At 41.8% G+C, this 23,544-nt stretch overlaps 1 protein-coding gene across 1 annotated transcript; it reads right to left on the bottom strand.

Annotated features, from left to right (window-relative positions):
- Positions 1-1,566: 1,566 nt before the first annotated feature.
- slc5a5 (solute carrier family 5 member 5) lies at positions 1,567-22,361 on the bottom strand. Its single transcript, XM_061825345.1, has 15 exons — positions 21,997-22,361; positions 20,005-20,070; positions 16,226-16,277; positions 15,923-15,990; positions 15,399-15,553; positions 13,367-13,507; positions 11,628-11,757; positions 11,265-11,353; positions 9,654-9,766; positions 9,413-9,483; positions 8,287-8,373; positions 3,255-3,403; positions 2,966-3,099; positions 2,285-2,370; positions 1,567-1,695 (listed from the first exon to the last, which is right to left on the bottom strand). The coding sequence occupies exons 1-15, from the start codon at positions 22,288-22,290 to the stop codon at positions 1,579-1,581; spliced, it is 1,752 nt and encodes a 583-aa protein (XP_061681329.1). The 5' UTR covers positions 22,291-22,361; the 3' UTR covers positions 1,567-1,578.
- Between the last annotated feature and the right edge of the window lie 1,183 nt (positions 22,362-23,544).

The raw sequence follows: 23,544 nt of genomic DNA, 5'->3' as shown, positions 1-23,544 counted from the left end.
ATATGTTCCCTGCGACTGGTTGGCACATCCACTATCTCGCCCAAAGATAGCAGGGATAGGGTCCAGCACACTCGTGACCATAGTGAGGATAAACAGTATAGATGATGAATGAAAGAACCACAAATATTGGGTACATTCAACAAATTGGACTACTTTTGGTATAGAAGTAATTATACAACCCAAAACCCGTTGACTGCTGTCAATTCTTTGCTTATGGAATGATGTGAAACTTGGAGTCGAAAGAAAGCAGCAATTGCATATTTTCAACATTACTGTAGCACAGCGAAGATTAAGACAAGGTGTGCTCAAGATCCCCACACACATTCCTGATCATTCTTCACCTCTTGTATTGCCTGGTTTTATCATCACCAACAGTCGTTCAGCGTTTTGAAAGACAAATGTGCAACACACATTCACTCTATAGGAATATAGTTTCCCTTCAGGCACTTGGAAAGTCAAATTTAGGACGAGACAATTATCAGTTAATTTCAAGAAAAACAAAGTTTCCATTTAATTCACAGTAAAGTTCTGCACAACCTGATTAGTGCTTGCGAGTCAAAAGAAATCCGACTGGAACAAGAAGGCAGGCAGCTAAGAATTGCCACTTTGTCCGGGGCATATCTAAAAAAAATTTAATCCATAGCAATCAGGCTCCAATGGAACTCCCAAAACTTGCACGGCTGACATAAAGCTGGACACAGAGGGGGAGACTGACAAGCACTGCGGACATACTGCGACCACCAGTGGAGAAGTCATGAGTGCTGGTATTCTGTGGCTGCTTCTTCAGGGCCTGATGGAGTCCCACGGTCGCGAAAGCCAGGAGCTTGAGCAGCAGTGGGTCTTCAAACTGGCTCCATATGACATTCGGGTCAACCACATCCGGGGAAGGCAAAATTCAGATGGTCCAAGCAGAAACGCATTTTTGACACCTTTACGTGAGCTGCTGCTGTGCGAGCCTTACTCTGAGCTGCTGGACCGGCTCATAGATGAATGTAGGACGGCTTCCACTTCACCTGCCAACTGGCGTCAATTAAGTGTTCCTCCCACTCTGCTGCCATTGAGAAGAATGAAATTGCTACACACAGTAACCTTCAAATCCAGGTCAACTTCCTGGCGCTGGAGGATCTTTGGATGTTGAGGTGTACTCCCATGCTTCTGCCTGCAATTTCTTGCTTGTTCTCTCCTTAGTGTTGATAGCTCGGACCATGACCTTACTGCCTCGTTGATCCGCGAGCAGTCAGTCTTCTACTACTGTGAGAAGCCAACAGGTGGCCAACTTATCTCATGGTTTGGCATATCCACCTCTTTGTTTGTGTTTGTTACCCCCGTTTAGTCGTTTCTTAATGACATTTAGTCATTATTGTTTTACACTCTGATTATTTGCGATTTGTACTTTTCATTTGTGTGCATCTTTGGATAAATAGATCTATTTAGATTGCTCCTAATTTGTGGTGTCTGCTCTATGATCATCCATTTGTCAACAATTACAGAAGTAGCAGAAATAATTAGTTTTATAGATGCTTTATTAATCCCATGAGGGAAATTAAGATGTGCATGTGTATGGATAAAATCTTTGGTTTAGACTTGGACAATGGACTTAATAATGTTAAAGGTTTCCATTTCTTGTGCGTGGTTTTCATCACTTTCGCGCGGCTCCATCATAGGCACACACTGACGCTCTGTACATGTTGTGCTCTAAAAAGGGGGAAAAAATTGTTTAGAAAAATTAGTTTGGGGCCCCATGAAACATAACACTTTTAGCACCCACTTCAAAACCATGAATTGACTATGACAATTAGTATTATTTTCTAGACCCAGTCAGTCAGGGTCAGGCATGGACAGAGAAGGTTAGAGTAGCCAAAAACTGTATTCGTGTGAGAACCCTATTACTTGTACTTTAATATAATATGACTCAAATCAGTAAAAGTAGTTCTTCACACAATATTTTGAATAAGATTAAATAAGTATTCAGCGAAACACTACTTAAGTAATGAGTAGTTGTTGAGTGACGTCTGATTAATAATTTATTTAACCAGAGCATGAATGTCAAACAAGCCACATAATAAAATAGAACTATTCAAATTCAGTATTTGTCGATTATTTTAACTGAAATTATTATACAGCTAATATTTATATGGAATGTATAATAAATCTCTAGGCAGACTAAGCCACAATATATTATTATTACTAAAATCATATCAATGTGCCCAGAGAAAATAAAATACAAGACCAAAAAATATCAACTTTTTTTTCTTTTTTTAAGAACAAAATGTGACATCATTACCTCGCCTTGTGATTGGATGATTGCTGGCTTCTTACCCAAGTCCCACCATAATAAACCGTCGTTAAGATCAGTTCTTTTCATTGGTCCTGCGTGTTGGGAGAAATGTGCTCACTTCCCTAATAACGTGACATATAAATTCAGCATAAAATTTGAACATAGCCTAGCTGAAACAAGCTCCATATTTACATAGGTGGACACTTTGCCAAACCGAGAACCGACACACGAAACATGAGCAAGAAAGGTCAAATGTGTGTGTGAAAAACGATCAGATCCATCCATCCATTTTCTTGGCCACTTATCCTCACAGGGGTTGTGGGGTGTGCTGGATTCTACCTCAGGTGTCAACGGGCATGAGGCGGGGTACACCCTAAACTGGTTGCCAGCCAATCGCAGAGGACATCGAGACAAACAGCCGCACTCACAATCATGCCAAGGGGCAATTTAGAGTGTCCAATTAATGTTGCACGTTTTTGTGATGTGGGAGGAAACCACAGTGCTGGGTGAAAGCCCACGCAGGCACGCGGAGAACATGCAAACTCCACACAGGCAGGTCCGGGATCGAACCCAGAACCTCAGAACTGTGAGGCCAACACTTTCCAGCTGAGTCATCGTGCCGCCTCCAATCACATTACATACTCTATTCATTAATGTGCCCCGAGTGTCTTTATACCGTATGCTTACCTGTAGCATAGCTTATGAAGAGCCCAACTATGACAACTGAGCTTGTTGCGATGGCACCAATATAGAGATAGGAGATAGAGTACAAGTTATGCAGGCCCCTAGATATTGGAAGAGATAAAGACTTCCTTGATGCCTTGGATATTACTGATATTACAAGGTCCATGCACAGAAATTTGACGTGTGTATTTAATATATGTCATTACTGACAAAAATAAATAATTGCGTTTCAGTTATCACTGACCCTGGGTTGTCAGGATGAAGTGCAGTTGAGATGGAGTCTTGATGGTGAGTGCTATTCAGGGTGAGGTTTTGAAGTTCACACTTGGCTGTGTAACTTGGCAATACGCCCATGGTCCTTGAACTGGGTGGGTAAAGAGTGGAACCAACAGCCAGCCACAAAGAGATACAATAGCCCACTGCTGTTCCTGAGAATGCCCCCTGAAACGTCAAAATTCACAATCGAAGCTCTCAAGACAGATTCCCCTGAAGTCTTAAAATTTAGTCCTGATCAAAAACCTGGGGAAATACAGTGTTGTGAAAAAGAGTTGGCCCCCTCCTGATTTCAGGATTTTTTTTTTTGCATATCTATCAAAGGTTTCAAATCATCAAACCAATTTTAATATCGCTCAGAGGCAACCCAAGGAAATACAAAATGCACTTTTCAAATGACAATTTATTAAGGCACAAAAAAACCCCAAACTTTCTGACCCTCTGTGAAAAAGTAATTGAACCCAGTAACACGTTGCGCCACCCATGACACCAATAACTGAAATCAAGCATTTACGACAATTGGTGAGGAGTCTTTCACACCAATGTGGAGGAATTTTGTCCCACTTTTCTTTGCAGAATTATTTCAACTCTGCCATATTGGAGGGTTTTCTAGCATGTACTTTTTCTGGTGCACAGCAGAATTCCTTGTTCCATCAATAACTGCAAGCTGTCCTGGTCCTGAGGCAGCAAAGCAGCCCCAGACCATTACACTGCCACCACCGTGGTTCACTGCTGGCATAATTTTCTTTTTTTTTATCAAATTCTGTGCCATTTTTACGCCAGATCTAGTAGGCTGCATACCATCCCAAAAGTTACATTTTTGACTCTGCAGTTCACAGAATAAAAGTCTTGAGGATCATGATGACATTTTTTGGGAAATGGGAGACAAAGCTTTGTATTCTTTACTGGCAGCAACGTTTTTCACCTAGGAACTCTCCCATGGATGCCATTTTTGGCCAGTGTCGTTCTTATGGTAGAGTCATGAACACTAGTCTTAACTGAGGCCAGTGAAGCCTGCAGATCTTTAGATGTTGTTCCACGTTCTTTTGTGACCTCCTGGAGGAGTCGTTGTCACACTCTTTGAGTAATTTTAGTTGGTCGTTCGCTTCTGGAAAAGTTTGCACTGTTCCCAGTTGTCTCCATTTGTGGATTATGGCTCTGGCAGTTTTTTGCTGGAGCCCCAAAGTCTTGTAAATGGCTTTGTAACCTTTCCAGACTCCCCTTTCGTAAATTTGTGGATAGCCAAGGTGATTTTGTGATTTGTGATTTAACAGGGGGGATAATTACCTTTACAATGCAGCCCTATGGGGGGCACAAACCAGTGCAATCTGTAGGCCGGTCCCAAGCCCGGATAAATGCAGAGGGTTGCGTCAGGAAGGGCATCCGGCGTAAAAACTGTGCCAAACAAATATGAGCGTTCATCTAAAGAATCCCATACCGGATCGGTCGTGGCCCGGGTTAACAACGCCCGCCCCCGGCACTGCTAACCTGCAGGGCGTCGGTGGAAATTCAGCTACTGTGGGTCGAAGACAAAGAAGAGGAGGAAACTGGATCCAGCGTCAGAAGAAAAAGAGGAATGCACAGAGCCTACAACTGAGTGTAGGGACTTTGAATGTTGGGACTATGACAGGAAAAGCTCAGGAGTTGGTTGACATGATGATTAGGAGAAAGGTTGATATTCTGTGCATCCAAGAGAGCAGGTGGAAAGGTAGTAAGGCTAGAAGTTTGGGAGCAGGGTTTAAATTATTCTACCACGGAGTAGATGGGAAGAGAAATGGAGTAGGGGTTATTTTAAAGGAAGAGCTGGCTAAGAATGTCTTGGAGGTGAAAAGAGTATCAGATCGAGTGATGAGACTAAAATTTGAAATGATTTGGTGTTATGTATAATGTGGTTAGTGGCTATGCACCACAGGTAGGATGTGACCTAGAGTTGAAAGAGAAATTCTGGAAGGAACTAGATGAAGTAGTTCTGAGCATCCCAGACAGCGAGAGAGTTGTGATTGGTGCAGATTGTAATGGACATATTGGTAAAGGAAACAGGGGCGATGAAGAAGTGATGGGTAAGTACGGCATCCAGGAAAGGAACTTTGAAGGGCAGATGGTGGTGGACTTTGCAAAAAGGATGGAGATGGCTGTAGTGAACACTTATTTCCAGAAGAGGGAGGAGCATATAGTGACCTACAAGAGCGGAGGTAGAACCACGCAGGTAGATTATATTTTGTGCAGACGATGTAATCTGAAGGAGGTTACTGACTGTAAAGTAGTGGTAGGGGAGAGTGTAGCTCGACAGCATAGGATGGTAGTATGTAGGATAATTCTGGTGGTGGGTAGGAAGATTAAGAAGACAAAGTTAGAGCAGAGAACCGTGTGGTGGAAGCTGAGAAAGGAAGAATGTTGTGCGGCCTTCCGGAAAGAGGTGAGACAGGCTCTCGATGGACAACCGAAGCTCCCGGAAGACTGGACGACGACAGCCAAGGTGATCAGAGAGACAGGCAGGAGAGTACTTGGTGTGTCATCTGGTAGGAAAGGGGAGAAGGAGACTTGGTGGTGGAACCCCAAAATACAGGGAGTCATACAAGGAAAGAGATTAGCGAAGAAGAAGTGGGATACTGAGAGGACTGAGGAGAGGCGAAAGGAGTACATCGAGATGCGACGTAGGGCAAAGGTAGAGGTGGCAAAGGCTAAACAAGAGGCATATGAAGACATGTACACCAGGTTGGACACGAAAGAAGGAGAAAAGGATCTCTACAGGTTGGCCAGACAGAGGGATAGAGATGGGAAGGATGTGCAGCAGGTCAGGGTGATTAAGGATAGAGATGGAAATGTGTTGACTGGTGCCGGTAGTGTACTAAATAGATGGAAAGAATACTTTGAGAAGTTGATGAATGAAAAAAATGAGAGAGAAGGAAGAGTTGAAGAGGCAAGAGTGAAGGACCAGGAAGTGGAAATGATTACTAAGGGGGAAGTCAGAAAGGCATTACAAAGGATGAAAAATGGAAAGGCAGTTGGTCCTGATGACATACCGGTAGAGGTATGGAAGCAATTTGGAGAGATGGCTGTGGAGTTTTTGACCAACTTATTCAACAGAATACTAGCGGGCGAAAAGATGCCTGAAGAATGGAGGAAAAGTGTTCTAGTTCCCATTTTTAAGAACAAAGGGGATGTTCACAGCTGTGGGAACTATAGAGGAATAAAGTTGATGAGCCACACAATGAAGTTATGCGAAAGAGTAGTGGAGGCTAGACTCAGGACAGAAGTAAGTATCTGCGAGCAACAGTATGGTTTCATGCCTAGAAAGAGTACCACAGATGCATTATTTGCCTTGAGGATGCTTGTGGAAAAGTACAGAGAAGGTCAGACGGAGCTACATTGTGTCTTTGTGGATCTAGAGAAAGCCTATGACAGAGTACCAAGAGAGGAACTGTGGTACTGCATGCGTAAGTCTGGTGTGGCAGAGAAGTATGTTAAAATAGTACAGGACATGTATGATGGCAGCAGAACAATGGTGAGGTGTGCCTTAGGTGTGACAGAGGAATTTAAGGTGGAGGTGGGACTGCATCAGGGATCAGCTCTGAGCCCCTTCCTGTTTGCAGTGGTAATGGATAGGCTGACAGATGAGGTTAGACTGGAATCCCCTTGGACCATGATGTTCGCAGATAATATTGTCATATGCAGTGAAAGCAGGGAGCATGCAGAGGAACAATTGGAAAGATGGAGACATGCACTGGAAAGGAGAGGAATGAAGATTAGCAGAAGTAAAACAGAATATATGTGCGTGAATGAGAAAAGTAGAGGGGGAAGAGTGAGGCTACAGGGAGAAGAGATAGCGAGGGTGGACGACTTCAAATACTTGGGGTCAACAATACAGAGCAATGGAGAGTGTGGTCAGGAAGTGAAGAAACGGGTCCAAGCAGGTTGGAACAGCTGGCGAAAGGTGTCTGGTGTGTTATGTGACAGAAGAGTCTCTGCTAGGATGAAGGGCAAAGTTTACAAAACAGTGGTGAGGCCGGCCATGATGTACGGATTAGAGACGGTGGTGCTGAAGAGACAACAGGAAGCTGAACTGGAGGTGGCAGAAATGAAGATGTTGAGGTTCTCGCTCGGAGTGACCAGGTTGGATAGGATTAGAAATGAGCTCATTAGAGGGACAGCCAAAGCTGGATGTTTTGGAGACAAGATTCGAGAGAGCAGACTTCGATGGTTTGGACATGTTCAGAGGCGAGAGAGTGAGTATATTGGTAGAAGGATGCTGAGGATGGAGCTCCCAGGCAAAAGAGCGAGAGGAAGACCAAAGAGAAGGTTTATGGATGTGGTGAGGGAAGACATGAGGGCAGTTGGGGTTAGAGAGGAAGATGCAGGAGATAGGCTAAGATGGCAAAAGATGACACGCTGTGGCGACCCCTAACGGGACAAGCCGAAAGGAAAAGAAGAAGAAGAAGAAGAAGATAATTACCTTTACACATAGTGACAGAAAGGTTTGTATTTTTTTTTGCGCCTTAATAAATTGAATTGTCTTTTGAAAACTGCATTCTGTACTTCCTTGGTATGTCAGTGAGTGATGTTAAAATTTGTGTGATGATTGGAAACCTTCATGTGTGATAGCCATGCAAAAAAAAAAAAAAATCACAAAAAAAAAACAGAAGTCAGGTGGGGGGCAAATACTTTTAACTGCTATTGAGTCTGAAACGTCATCAGACGTCATGTAAGATGGTGGCATATGATATGAGACTTCAGCTCAGGATCATCAAAGATTTAACTTTGAAGCAATCACTTTTTCTTTTTGTGACTTTTTTGGAGTACTTGGTCAAAAAAGAAGGCCCAACCTCATCAAGTGTTAAAAAAAAAAAAAAAGAAAAAGAAAAAAGAAAGCCATTTATCATTTTTTCCCCCACATTTTATTGCTGCTACTGAAACTGAAGCGGCATAGGAAAAACAAAAAAATTGTTTTAGTCGTATGCCTACTCCAGTTTTGAAAGAAGTCGCAAAATGTTGTCAGGTTTGTGCTAATATTTTCTGAAGCTCCTTCACATTTGATAAAAATAAAACCTCACCAGTTTATTTGAGGCTGGAATAAACATCCCTAAGATGAATACACCGAGCAATGGACCACTGACCACAGCCATGACGGTAAAAGACCCCTGAGGAGAGAACACAATGACTCTGGAAAAATAGTTGAACTGAAGATGTGAAACTTGCGGCAAGAGGCATTGGGTTTTAGCTTTACGCCTCTAACAACACACATTTAGAGCTTTCAACATGATAAAAAGAAGAATGAATTTCAGCCTATCCCAGGTATCATCGGGCAGGAGGCAGGGTACACTCCCTGAACTGGTTGACAGCTAATCGCAGGGCACATGGAGACACAATAATCACACTCACAATTACACTTGGTGGCAATTTCGTGTCTCCAATTAATACTTTTTTTTATATAAGGGAGGTGGGAGGAAACCTGAGTGCCTGGAGAAACCCATGCAGGCATGGCGAGAACATGCAAACTCCACACAGGTGGCGCTGGGATTTGAATCCCGGTCCTCAGAACTGTGAAGCCAACGCTCTTCACAGTTGCTCCACCGTGCCCGAGTGGTGTTATTTTATTTAAATCTTATTGTAAAGTGGCAAAATATAAAGGGATAGCATGGTAGACGACTGGTTAGCATGACTGCCTCACAGTCTTGAGGACCTGGTTCAAATCTGGCCTTTCCTGTGTGGTTTTCTCCGGGTACTCTGGTTTTCTCTCACACCCCAAAAGTATGCATGGTAGGTTAAAGCGAAGACTATAAATTACCTGTGGGTGCGAAAGTGAATGTGAATACTGTAGTTGTTTGTTTCTATGTTACCTGTGACTGGCTGGCGATAGTTCTGGGTGTACACTGCCTCTTTGGCTGGCGACAGCTCAGGGTGTACACCACCTCTTGCCTGAAGAAAGCTGGGATAGGCTCGAGCATGCCTGCGATTCTAGTGAGGATGAGCAGTACGAAAGATGAAGAAAATGTAATGGTGACATTAAATATTGCCTGTACATTTGAACAAAGTTTATTATGAAAGTAAAATTATATTTTGAAATTACTGTAGAACAACTTGGAAGGCAACCAGCAACACAGAATAGATTGTTTAACTTTTGAGGTTTCACTTGATAAAGAAGATGCCATGCACAAAATTGGTTACCTAGTTGTTTACCTGAAGAACTCCCCAGTCCAGAAAGGAGGCGAGAACAGCTATGATTATACATGCAACTCCATAGAGGAAGGCTTGAAAGAAAATAGAAACAAAGAGGAGTCAATAGTGTGGCATCATTGTATGTGACAGCAACAGCATGCTGCTGTTCTCCTTTGCATTGAACAACAGCCGCAACCTTGTACATTTTAAATGAATGTGCGACAAAAAAAAATGTACATGAATGAATATGAATCAATCTTACTCAGCCCCTTAGAAATAAGGATCTGTTTCTTTTGACTCATATGGTGCAGATATTGTTGAAAAAGGTCCTCCATTGTTACTGCAGCCATTGCATTAATACTTGTTGAAACTGTGCTGCAAAAAAAAATGCAAGCAAAAGTCTTTCATCATTTCATTCTTTTTGGTCACTGAACAGGATTTATTAGTCGAATTACTCTGAATTGGTGGAGGTGGACTGTATGAACCAGACCAGTAATTTTCAACCCAGGTGCCTTGGCACATAAGTGTGCTGTGAGGGATCATCAGAGGTGCAGTTGAAAATGTTTACATTTTCACTTAATTAATGTGAAATGTATTTATTAATTACAAATATGTATCTTTGAAAAAACAAAGTAAAATAAACTTGTGTAACTGTTGCCATTCATACAAAGGTCAAGTCATGGTTTCCTGCAAGTATATCAACTTCATGTTTTATTAAAAAGGCCCAGATTTCTCACATCACAATTTACTCACAATTTATGAGTATTTTGAGACCAATATTCTCTCCAGTCCCCTCCCTGAGCTATCATTCACTTTGTTGTGGTGGAGGAGTTCGTGTGTCACAATGATCCTAGGAGCTGATCTTGGAGTTAGTCTTGGGCTTTATTCCCCTGGTAAGGGTCATCCATGACAAACAGGTCCTAGGTGAGGGGCCAAAGTCCAGCTCAGATGACCCTCCCTCTGACAAGTATGACTAATGATGATGATTAATTAATTTTCCCTCGCGTAGACTTGGGTCATTGAGGCCCCCCTTTGGAGCCAGACCTGGAGGTGGGGCCCGATGGTGAGCGCCTGGTGACCAGGCCTGCACCTATGAGGCCTGGCCGGACACAACCTGAAGAGGTTCATCCTCCTTCTCATGAGATCACCATCTGTGGGAGGGGCAAGGGGCTCAGGTGAAAAGTTAGCTGATTGACTGCCGAGCGCAGAGACCTTTGGGGTCTGATCCTGAGGCTAAAGAAACTGACTCTAGAAATGTGGAATACCACTTTTCAGGCAAGGATGGAGCCTAATCTGCTGTGTGTCATTGTGATGTTACAGCTAGAGATTGTTGGCCTCGCTTCCACACACAGTTTGGACTCTTTCACTCTGGAGCTTCCCACAGCCAGAGGATTAATGCAAGTGTGGGGATACTTACTTCCACCAGGCTCTATGCTGCCACACTGGGGTTCAAGCCGGTGGATGAGACGCAAGCCTCCCATCGGCTTGGGGTGGGGGCATGGGTCCTGAATGGTGTTTGTGCCTATGCAACAAACAGTAGTTCAGAGTACCCATCCTTTTTTGAGTCCTTGGAGAGGCTTCTGGGGAGAGCTCCCTTCAGAGACTTCAATGCTGTGGCATTGAAGTGGGCAATAACAGTGAGACCTGGATGGGCGTGATTGTGAGGAACCCCAACAAACGGACCTCCCCACCGGATCACAACCAGAGTTGTGCAAACGCCATTCATTTGCAGTTTGAAAGGTATTTTGATGAAAGCAAGTTAGTACAACACCTGGGAAAATTTTTACATTGTGAAAACAATTAATAATACTGTATCGCTCCTTTCATCGATGATTTTCAATAAATAATATGAAATTCTTTAAAATTGAAATACCTCAGAGTGCCACTATATGCGCAGGCCAGGAATAGACCTGGAAAGCCAGGATAGCTCTTGAATATATCAAGCACAAAGTACGGCATATACTGCATCATAAGAAAATGAGGAGAGAAAAAAGTGTTAGAGTTGACTGGCTTTTAGTATATTTTCAAAGTGGTATGTATATTGTATCAGTTTTTTATCAGTGTTATTGTTTGTATTTTTCACAAGCTTCCTAACTTAAGTAACCATTGAAGCGAACCAATTTAAAAATGTGCCACAAAATAATACATGATTGTCTTTCCATCACTCGGGACAAAAGACAGAAAGCATAAGCAATGGGACGAGCAAAGACGCAGCAACGTGCCGCACTCGACTTACAAGATCAGGAGAAGCCACTTTGCCAGACTGGAGAGGATCACACTTGATATAATAAGCAAACATAACGATGCCGCAGGTTCCTGCACTACTGACAATTAGGCACAAACCTAATTGGTTGACAAATAGTGCCCTGCAAGAAAAAAATCATAACCCCAATTTTAAAAGTGAATCGGTTTCAATATGAATACTTTGTATGGGGGAAAGAGAAAAACTTTGATTTCCTCATTGCCTGTAACTAAAGCCGGTGTCACATTAATATCACATACAGTATAGTACTTGGGTTTGCTTTTTGTGCAATGTTGCTTGAGCTAACACAGCCGTCTACCTCCACGAAAAAGTCTGCAAGAGGTAGGGATAGCAATAGGAATCCCTGTTAAAAAACAAAAATAAAAACAGCATAGGCCACAAAGTTGCTCACCAGCACAACCAGGATATGCGGTTTTGATGTGTTTTCGAGCAGGCTGCTGTTGCCCAGTTGTTCACCAATAAGACCAACACACTCACCCGAAAAACATCATAGCCTGTGCTGTTCAGTATGGGGTCCTGTTTGTAAAGCAACTCAGACTGAAAATAACGGCTACATTTTGTCACGTTCAGCTTCGAACAGTGTTTAAAAAAACTCGTGTGAGTTTTCGAGAGTCACTTTTATTCACGTTTAAAGCAGTATTTGCTTTTGTGAAGTTAAATCCAAATATTAAATTTGACACCTAAATCTAAAACCTAAACGCTAAATATATGTTTAAGGGTAAAACTTCAATATAAATGTTAAATATATATGTAACAGATAAACATTAAATTTAAATATAAGTATAACTCAATGTTAAATTTAAATACAAATTTTTTTCAGGTTGAACTAAATATTTAGCTAACATGTAAATCTAGACAGTCAAGAAAAGTAAGTTCCACAATAAAAGCTGTGTTTTCAGAGCAAAGAAGTGTATTTTTAGACCTTTTACAGGGAAATGAACAAAGATAATCACTATCTGAACAAACAAACCATTTTCAGAAACAGAGTTTAGTGTCACTTTTAAGAAAAAATCTCTACAACTCTACAATGGGTTATGGCTGAGTGAAGTTGGAACATGTTGCTTCGCCCTCGGAAATCCTCACAGGGTGTGACCTCAGCCTACTTCCTCAAGCAAGGAAGGCAGATAACATAGTGACCGCCATCTGCCTCATTGCTTCTACCATAGGCCGCTGCTTACTTTCAGCAATGGGCAACTAGAGAAGAAAGCAGCCATTCGTGTGGATGTCGTGGGAGTGCAAGGAGGAAACGGGTGGACACTGCGTGCTGAAATGGCCGGGTTGAGGAAAAAAAAAAAATAGAGCCACAGGAGCATCAGCATTGTTTTTTTCTTCCCTCACTTCCATTGCCACTTGTAAGCATGCTGAGTGGGCAGGCCAGTAAGAGGAAACGGTCTCTGCCTTGTTGTTTTATCTGTCCACTGCTCTCTTTTCCGCCCTCCGTCCCCTCGACTTTCATGTCACACTTCACAAAAGTGACCCTAAACATTAAAAATATTTGTTCGATAAAGTTGACAAAATATTTTTTGAAAGTAAAAGGTAGTCAGAAAAGGGACTAAAATTCATACCATTTTTAAAAAAACAAATTTTGAAGCTAAATGTGACAAAATGTTGCTGTTATTTTTGGTCGGAGCAGTTTTACAAACAGCCCCCTATAGGTGAGCACCTGCTGTGTTGTTGTTTTGATTTCTTTAGTGTGGACCAAGATGACTCACCACTGGGCTTGTCTCTCAGTCTTGCAGGAGATGTATCGTTGGACTTGAGCTTGGTTTACTCCATACATGGACAGCCACAAAAGTGAAGCCCCAACAGTCAAGCTCCAGAATGTGTAACGTTGTCGTGGGTCAAAGTTGAAACTGTACAAAACATCCAGAGATAGCCCCTTGAAGTACAATTATTTCACTTAGTTTGTACAAATGTATAAAATTACCGGTACTCAATTGATCTTAAGCAAAGAACCCCCACGCCCCTTTCGCTCTCCCCCCTCAACTCACCCAGAATCTAGACTAGTGTTGTTACATTCATCAAGGTTTCTTTAATAAAAATGAATCTTTTTTGTGAAGGAAGTGATGCAAATCAGTTTCTGAACTGATTGGTTCTTTTTGCTTGGTCGTTGCCGGGAAGCGAGCGAGTATGAAAGTAAGTATGTGCCACCAGGATTTGAATTAAAAATGCCACTGGATATTTTATGTTGTAAAATTCACATTGTTATTTCTAAGTGATCACATTTCCAATAGCTGTATTTCAGTTTAACTTTTCAATGTGAACAAATTCGCCATATAAAAAAATTCAACCTTTAAAATTGAAACGCAATCTTTACAGTTTCCTGAGATTCATCTGGCTACAATTCGCTGTCTGAAATTCACCGTCTAAATTCATTGTTAAGAAGGCAGAGTTACTTCAAGTCAGAACCCAACACCCAGCCATTCCAGTTTCGCTTTCTTAGTGTCGCATACTAAGAAAGCGTCACTGGATTGGCTGGGTGTTAGACGATGAATTTCAGACAGCGAATTGTAGCCAGTTGAATCTCATCCATCCATCCATCCATCCATCCATACGTTTTCTTTTCCACTTACCCTCACGAGAGTCGCGGGGAGTGCTGGAGCCTATCCCAGCTGTCAACAAGGTGGAGGCAGGGTACACCCTGAACTGGTTGCCAGCCAATCGCAGGGCACATAGAGACAAACAGCCTTACTCACAATCACACCTAGGGGCAATTAAGAGTGTCCAATTAATGTTGCATGTTTTTGGGGTGTGGGAGGAAACCGGAGTGCCCAGAGAAAACCCACGCAGGCACGGGGATAACATGCAAACTCCACACAGGCATGGCCGCCCAGTTGAAACTTAGGAGACTGAAAATATTGCTTTAGAATTTTAAAGGTTGAATTTTTTTATATGGCAAATTTGTTAACATTGAAAAGTTAAACTGAAATACAGCTATTGGAAATGTGATCACTTAGAAATAATGTGAATTTTACAACATAAAATATTCAGTGGCATTTTTAATTCAAATCCTGGTGGTGCATATTTACTTTCATAAGGGAGTCACCTGGGAACGGGAACGGAACTGTTGAACCATTTCTGAATATTTGCCGAATGACCAATGTGCAGCCAGCGTGCAGGCTGGGGTGGGACTGAGTTACGACTCGCCAGCGATGTCACACACTTCAACGAATGACCGATGAGCAGTCGGCGTCAGGCAGAGGAGGGAATTTAGTGAACTGAGTAATTCTTTCAGTGAACTGGTGTACTGAAGAACTGAAGAGTGATTCGGTCAGTGAATTTGTGTACTGGTGTACTGAAGAACAAAAGACTGAGTCATTCATTTGTGATCCGCTAAGGCGCCATTTAATAGTACGATGAACAGTGAGCGTACACTTGAGTGATTTTAACAGCAAGTCCTGACATCTTCAAAGGGGTAGTTTTCACTTGCAGCAGTTTCTTCAAGCTAATGATTAGTTTTGAGTCAGTTAAGCAGTTAAAAACAAGGTGAATTCATAAAAAATGTATATACGTACACATACATGTCATTCCCTCCGTGTCGCTAATGTGATTATCAAAGCTTGTGCGAGTAGCATGAGTTTAATTCCCGTTCAGAGATGGTGTCGATATGTGCCATGCGGCTGACTAGCGACTTAGCTCTGTAGAAAAATGGTAACAGAAGGCTTATACTCATTGCATCAAAATCAACTGGCTCTATTGTCACTGAAAGAATACTTTTGGACTAATGAAATTGTCATCACTTACTCATTAAAATTAATCCGCGATCCATTGGTAGCAATTTCCAGCACTGCTGCAGGACCACCAACCAGAACTGTGCCGTGGATGAAAATGGCCATAAAGCCTGAAAACATGACAACAATCTGGAAAACATCTGTCCAGATCACAGCTTTTATGCCCCCCTGTGACAGACCGATAATACAGGAGACACTTAGAAACAGGTATATCTTGAGATACATGACACGAGTGCACACAGTGCAGTACTTCCCAACCATTATTGAGCCAAGACGCATATTTTACATTGGAAAAAACTCATGGCCCACCACCAAGCCAAAATGTCACAGAGTGAAAACACGTTAATTTACTTGACCTTCTGCGATATAGTGGCAAAGCATTTAATTATTCAGCCTGTCACAATAGGTTGACGTCATAACTCTATTTGTGACAAATAAAACATTTTCTGACCAATTAAATTTCGCCAAACTAGATAATTTCCCCATGACACACCGGTTGGGAATTACTTCATTAGTTGGCATACTTGCAGACGTTACCAGAGTTGTGTACAGGGTGCAGATGATTCCGGAAGAGAAAAGAGACATCCACATATTGAGTCCAGTTGCTGTGAGGGAAAATAAAGAGCAGAAAGAACCTTGGGCGGAAGCCACTGACTGGCAACACACAGTGAAATGGTTAATGTCATTTTAAGTGAAGTTTTTGTGTATTGTTGTTGTTGTTTTGCATTGATGGGGACAAAATCAATTGTATGCCCAGCAACATAATACAAGTATGACATCACAGGCCAAAATTCGACAAAAATGTCTGGAGTCATGTGAGCATCAGGAAATCTCACCCACCTTGGTGGAGGATCAATGCTGGTGCATAAATGACCACCCCAGTGTATAGCAGCTGGTGAAAGAAAATAGAGAAAGAAAGCACGACAGATTGAAGTCATAGCGGTCTTATTTCAACATGCAGTATCCAATTGTATTTGTGTGAGAATGAGCATTTTCTACCCATCTACAATTAAATTTTAACCATTAGTGCTATACTCTCCCATGTGTGTTAGCAAATAAAGCTGCAGGTGCGTTCTTTTTCTGGGTCTGCACACTGTAAAAGGGAAAATTTGTCAACGCATTTTGGGTGGAGCAACCCTGAAATGTGGGCGTTCCCTGTCAAATCTTGCTGTGTGCGAATCCTTCAAAAGACAGAAACGCCTTTATTTTTTTACACACTCCAGAGGCTGTTTTGATCCAGCTAACGCATATGTCAAACTCAGGGCTGTGGGCCATATGTGGGCCCAATTATTTTTGGCCTGCAAGACCGCATCAAATGTGTATTAGAGCTGGTGAGCCAGCATGTGGCGCATCCTCCAGTAATACTACAAATCCTGCACTGATTTGGTAGTGCACTATCACGTCAGTCAAGGCCAGCAAGGGTCGCTTTCTTATAAGTTGCAGACATTAACAACCACTCTAACAGTCTTCTCGGGTAACTTTACACCTCTGTTTCCCAAAAATGGCAAAAATCAAAAATGGAAAACAGGAGCTTTGAAAACAGGTGAGAGGCAAAGTATCTCTTCATGCTTGAGGTGAGAATAGGCATGGATTTTGGATTTCAGATCTAAACATTTTATCCATTTAAATAAGAAGCCAACACCAGTGATATTTTTCATTGCACATTTCCTCATGCTTCATTCATCCATCCATTTTCCAAGCCACTTATCCTCACAAGGATCGTAGGAATGCTGGAGCCTATCCCAGCTAACTTCAGGTGAAAGGCGGACTACACCCTGAACTTGTCACTAGTCAGTCGCAGGGCACATATTGACGTATCACTGGGCAAGAATTGAACCCATGCTGCCCACACCAAAGTCAGGCGTGTGTATTACAAAGCCATCGGTGACTCCATGTGTTTCATGTGTTTATGATCTTCAAGTTTTCATATTCCAGATTCAGTTGTATATTTTCATATAAATAAGGTTTAACATCTGGAGAGAAGGGAAAAACATGCTGAATCACAGTCAATCTTATATAAATGTTGAGTTTGGCCCATGACTGTCACAATTTTCCATTCTGGCCCATTGTGAATTGCAGTTTTACACCCGAGTGAACTGCTCCGACTGCCAGTGATGTTCTGATACAGCTAGCCCATAAAGGCTCACATTTTTCCCAACAGCTGGAATGTGTCACCTATCCCATTACACATATTACTGTACTGAACATCAAATTAGTGAGTCACATTAAATATCGACACAGTTCAGGGAACTCTTTCACATACAAGGACCTTTTCTGCTTCGGCTGTTCAATTTGTTTGAAGGTGCTACTCACAACAAATGCAGTCACCGTAATGTTGAAGTAGGTTTTGAATCATTTTACAGCAGATGAAATAAGTATCTATCCATCCATCAATTTTCTTAGTCACATATCCTCACAAGGGTCACGGGGAGTGGTGGAGCCTATCCCAGCTGTCAAAGGGCAGGAGGCGGGGTACCCCCTGAACTGGTTGCCAGCCAATCTCAGGGCACAAAGAGATAGACAGCAGTCACACTCACAGTCACACTTATGACAAACTTTGAGTCTCCAATGAATGAATTCATGTTTCTGGGATGTGGGAGGAAACCAGAGTACCTGGAGAAAACCCATGCAGGCAAGGGGAAAACATGCTAACTCCACACAAACGGGGCTGGAATTTGAACCTCGGTCCTCAGAACAGTTAAAATTTTCTCTCGTCTGACTAGTCTAGCGGCTCGATTCGGTTCGAGCCGCTACTACTCCGCATTGAGAAGAGCCAGATGAGGTGGCTGGGGCATCTGATTCTGTGCCTTCTGGATGCCTCCCTGGTGAGGTGTTCCAGGCATGTCCCACCTGTAAGAGACCCCAAGGACGACCTAGGACATGCTGTAGATACTATGTCTCTCGGCTGGCTTGGGAACCCCTCGGGATCCCTCCAGAAGAGCTGGAAGAAGTGGGTGGGGAAAGGGAAGTCTGGGTATACCTGCTGAAGCTACTTCCCCCCCGCGACCCAACCTGGAAAAGCGGTAGATAATGGATGGATGAGTGGATGACTAGACTATGGATAGGTTTCCAATTACACTATCTTGTGTGTCATAGAGGTCAGAGAACACACGTGATAGGTGAAGCGTGTTATTGATTTGTTTTAAGTTTTTTTTTCTATTATTAATTTATCCGATTGGTCTACGGGTGGTGGTGACGTAATTGAAAACCAATCCATATTCTCCAGTATTTAACTGGCTTGTCCAAATGTTGTTCAACAAACCTTAAACAGGCTTTGCCATGCTTTTGTTTCAGCAATGGGTTCTGGCGATGAGCATGCATACAGACCATGGCTGTGGAGTGCATTACTTTCTGTTTTCCTTGCGACAAAGGGACCTGCTAATTTCAAGACTTTATGAAGGTCTCTACTGATGGTCTTGGGCTCTTGGACAACTCTTCTAATTATTATTTGCACTTCTTTATGAGAAACCTTGTGAGGAAGACCTGATCAAGGCAAATTTATAGTGGCATGATTGGCTTCCCACTTTCATATTATGGCCCCAACTGTGCACACTGGAACCCTCAGAAGCTTAGACACGAGAATGTGCCTGTAACCAATGCCATCATTATGTTTTCCAACAATTACTTTGCAGTGATCTTGAGACATCTCTCTGCTCTTACCCATCACGAGATGTATCTTGATGCACACCTTGGGCAATGAAACCTTTTTGTTGGCCATCAATTAGGACTCGGCCAGCAGTTACGAGGGGCTGGATTGCTGTTTGATTTTGATAGATTTTAGGTGCTCTCTTCGCTTTCCATGCCTTTTTGCACCTCTCGTCCTTCATGGGTTCCAAAACTTTTCCCTGTATCATTTCACATTCAACGTCATTTCTGAGTTTATTTTTTCTACTTTCTTTGTATCTATGGATCGCTCAGGTGATTCCAAACATCTTGTGAAATTTTCAGATCAATACCACCATTGGAAGTATATTTAGTGAGTAAAAATGGCAATATTTATTTCAGCCGTTTGTATATATCCATCCATTCATCCAGCGCTTATCCTCACGAGGGTCGCAGGTGTGACAGAGCCTAACCCAGCTCTTTTGCGGCAAGAGGTAGAGCACAGCCTGTACTGGTCCTCACCCAATCTTGGGCTCATAAACAACCATTCAAACACACATTCACACCTGCAGGCAATTCAGAGTCCATCCACCCATCTATTTTCTGAGCCGCTTATCCTCAAAACGGTTGCGGGACAACTGAAAGTCTTGAACTCTCATTTGAACTCGAGTACTAAGAATTGTGGTAGATGTGTTCACCAGTCTTCCACTGTGTTGCTGCCAATATAATTAGCCAGACCTAAACCAATATTTTTTGACATCAGTTTACACCCTTAGTTCCTTTTTGAACACGAGTTCCACCCAGTTTAATGTCGGTAATTCAACTACAAAAATATTAGTTACGCAATCATTTGTGCTGTTGAACTAATGAGTCATCATGGCTGTTGGAAATAACCTGATATTGATATTTGTCCAGGAGATGTTATGGAGATTTGAGTTGACTGAACGTTGAGAACACAATTTTTCACCAAAATAGGAATACAGCGAAGAATCGGACAAAGTGTGTGCTTGTCTTACTGTGGCCACAAGAAACTGGACACTCCCCAGCAGCTGCATCCCTCTGCCGAACCTCATCTTTAGATACTGTGACGGGTAGACAGGCCACACTTACAACATGTTTCAAGACCTCCACACACATTCCTGATCATTCGTCACCTTTTATAATCATTAGGTTTGATCATCACCAACATTCTTTCAACTTTTTTGTCAGAGAGAGCGGGGACAAATATTTACACTAGGAATAGTCTCTTTTGAAGCTTTTGGGAGTTTGAAATCTGACACAAGACAACTATAGTACATTGAATATATTTCAAGATAAGACAAAATTTTGTTTAATGATCATCCATATGTGATTTCCAATTTAAATATTTCTTGCACTGTACACTGTTTTCCTCATTTTTCAAACTTTTATTTATTTGTTTTTAAATATTTTAATCATGTAAAGCACATTCTGCATACAATGTTCTATACAGATAAATTCACTTTATGATGATCTATTTCATTCATCCCTTTTCAATATGATTATCCTATAAGAATCCAGATCCATTTCTCCTTGAAGGAAAATTATGTGAGGTGTAATCGACGTGCCTGGCCAATAGGGGCACTGGGGCGCTGCACCACTACTCACAAAGTTTGAAAATATACTCATATCTTTTGATAGATGACCAGGATATATCAACGATGCGAACATATCTTTTGTTCATCTGTGATGTCTAATTTTGTGACCTATTTCTAGTTGGGGTGCAAAGATCTTTTTTTTTACCTTTTTTTGACTTGTCAAAAGTTGTCAATGCGCAGTTGACAGAAGAATTTGGGGCACGGGACTCCTGAGATGAATGCACTCTAAGTATGCAGCACTTGTGTGTTTGCTGTCAGTGGCTCGTCTATCCTTGACTACTGGAATTACTGAATGATGTACCAAGAATCGTGTAGCTAGGCAGGAAAATTAACTGAGGTTGAAAAGGGTTTCACGCTTTATTTCTATTTTTCCATTAATTAAAGGTAAATATACTAACATTGGTTACTAGGTTACACTAATGCTAGTGGCTTACTTCCTGTCTTTTAATATTGGTATAATATAGTTAGGGGAGTTGGGTGCCCAAATTTTCAATCCCCAAGTGTTGGGTTTTCCCTTCCACTTGTGACTCTGTTGGACATCATGTGTTCATCAATGGATTTGTGTCCTTCACGGCATTTCATTAGTTATTGGGACATAGACCTCACATAGTGTTTTATGGCTATGTAAGGTTGATGACAAAACAGGTTTAGTACAGTAGAATCTGAAACAATTTTCACCATAAAATGGGTTACAGCTCATCTTTCTCGGCCAAAGGGAAGCTTTTGGAAATGAACTGCTTCTGTGACCTGTTCCAGTCATGCTGACAAATGTTTGAAAAGTGCTCATCTATATGCAAACTCATATACATCCACATGACTCCCCCAGGATGTACAGTAAATGCAAGTTAGGGACTTTACAAGTTGTAAACCAAACATAAAAATCTAAAGGATTTTTGAAGGCTGTGTTACACCAACGAGATTTATAACCAAACCACTCACTCAAACACTCAGATATGGTTCCTTGCACTTAAAAGGGCTACAGTGCATTTAGTTGTGACAGTCACGTATGACATATTTTTACCTCTGGCAAGGTTGTAAGTATGAGGAACAGACATATTGTTTTGATTATTTCATGATTTGTGTGTTCTGCAAAAACAATTCATTTTACTTTAATCATGAAAGTTTGTGGAGCAGCGGCATATGTGCCTGATCGGTAACAATAGTAATGCTGTGCCAATACAAAAACAGATTTTTAATTTACACCATTACAGTCAGTACAGATTGGAGCCAAGACGGACTACGGACAGACACTACAGACAGGTACGATATTAAAATGACGTGACTTTAAATCATGATTTAAAATCACAAAAACTCAGTAGTAATTTTTTGCCTTTGTTGTACTAAACAACTTTACTGAATTTCTGTTTAATTCAGAGGGAAGTTATTTACAACCTGATTGGTGCTTGTGATGCCAAGCCGAAAGAAAACCGGCAGGAACAAAAAGGCAGTCAGCAGAGAGTTGATGCTTTGTCCGAGGCACATGTAAAGGAATTTGAATCCATAGCGATAAGCCTCTGTCGGAACTCCCAAAACCTGCACGGCTGACATGAAGCTGGCACAGAGGGAGAGTCCCACAGGCACCGCTGACATACTGCGACCGCCAGTAAAGAAGTCATCAGTACTGGCATCCTGTGGCTGCTTCTTCAAGGCCTGATAGAGTCCTATAGCCACGGAGACTAGTAGCATCAAACCAAAGACGATATAGTCGGCCGTGACAAAGTTCTCTGTGGATGGTTGACTGGGTGAGTGTTCATCCATCATTCTATGAGGAAAAAAATAGTAATTGTAGAACTTTTAATTTCATTTGAACATCTTCCTCTTTTCCTGCAACTTTCAACCGTGCATCAGTCATAACAATTGGCAGGAGATCACAAGTGTCCATGTAAAAACAAACACATTCACTGCCATTGACGGTTTTGGAAGTCAAAGCTCACTGTTAACTGGGAAGGGTAGCAGTGAAAGAGTTTTATTTATCAGTGTTTACATAAGGTAATTGATCTAGTTACTGTATGCTTCTTTGGATTTTTTATATAAGGTCTACAATTAGTTGGGCTAAAACCTGAAAGTAAACAGATGAAGGGCCTCGTCAGTATCAGAAATCAGTACCAGTTTTAGCACTTTAAAATCATTTATCTCACAAACATTTAATCACAGAAAACAAAGATATAATTTGATTAAATGTTTGAGAGGTTATTATTGAAAAATCCAGGGAAAAATTAAATGCATCAATTGCAAATCAAATAGCCGTTTTCTTCATTGACACACTTCACAGAAAACAAATACTTTTTCCCATGTCATTGTGTAGTTAGACAGGTTGCCTTAGAACTCATAAGTGGAAGGAACTAAATAAACTGAACCAAATTAAAAAATTCTGATTTTAAAGACTCACCATTTGTGGGTGAAAGTTTATGCAGTCTTTCAGTTGGAATGTGACGATACTCTGAACAGTAGCTCTCTTGAACCATGCACAGTGAAAAAAATGTAAGAGTACTGCAGGTGTGTGCAGACTTGTCTTGACTTTTTACAAGATTTTCTATTCCACCCTCTAGCGATTGAACTTGAATGTTCAGTGCTGTCAACTTTCTGTAATCCAACAAGGAAAAAGCTGCTTAACCACTTATGAAGCCACCCTGGGGATGTTGCAACTTTATTAAATCGAATTGGTAGTATCTGGGAACATCCTGTTCCTGAGTATATCAACAAGTGTAGAAAATACAGAAATGCAATTCCATCCATCCATTTTCTGAGCTGCTTATCCTCACGAGGGTTCCGGGGAGTGCTGGAGCCTATCCCAGCTGTCAATGGGCAGGAGGCAAACTACACCCTGAACTGGTTTCCAGCCAATCAAGGGCACATGGAGAGAGACAACAGTTGCACTCACAATCACACCGACGGGCAATTTAAGGTCTCCAATAAACCCATGTTTTTGGCATGTGGGAG

Source organism: Syngnathoides biaculeatus, chromosome 7, assembly GCF_019802595.1.
Source record: "Syngnathoides biaculeatus isolate LvHL_M chromosome 7, ASM1980259v1, whole genome shotgun sequence".
Lineage (NCBI taxonomy): Eukaryota > Metazoa > Chordata > Actinopteri > Syngnathiformes > Syngnathidae > Syngnathoides > Syngnathoides biaculeatus.
The sequence above is the reverse complement of the archived record's forward strand: the minus strand, read 5'-3'. Positions and strand labels throughout refer to the sequence as shown.

Excerpts from the sequence above, each read along its gene's own strand:
- slc5a5 (XM_061825345.1), bottom strand. The coding sequence starts at position 22,290 with ATGCTACTAGTCTCCGTGGCTATAGGACTCTATCAGGCCTTGAAGAAG. Across the intron at positions 3,100-3,254 it reads AACCTCACCCTGAATAGCAC|GGCATCAAGGAAGTCTTTAT; the intron begins TCACCATCAAGA and ends AGTAATATCCAA. Across the intron at positions 2,371-2,965 it reads CTTCATAAGCTATGCTACAG|GACCAATGAAAAGAACTGAT; the intron begins GTAAGCATACGG and ends CCCAACACGCAG.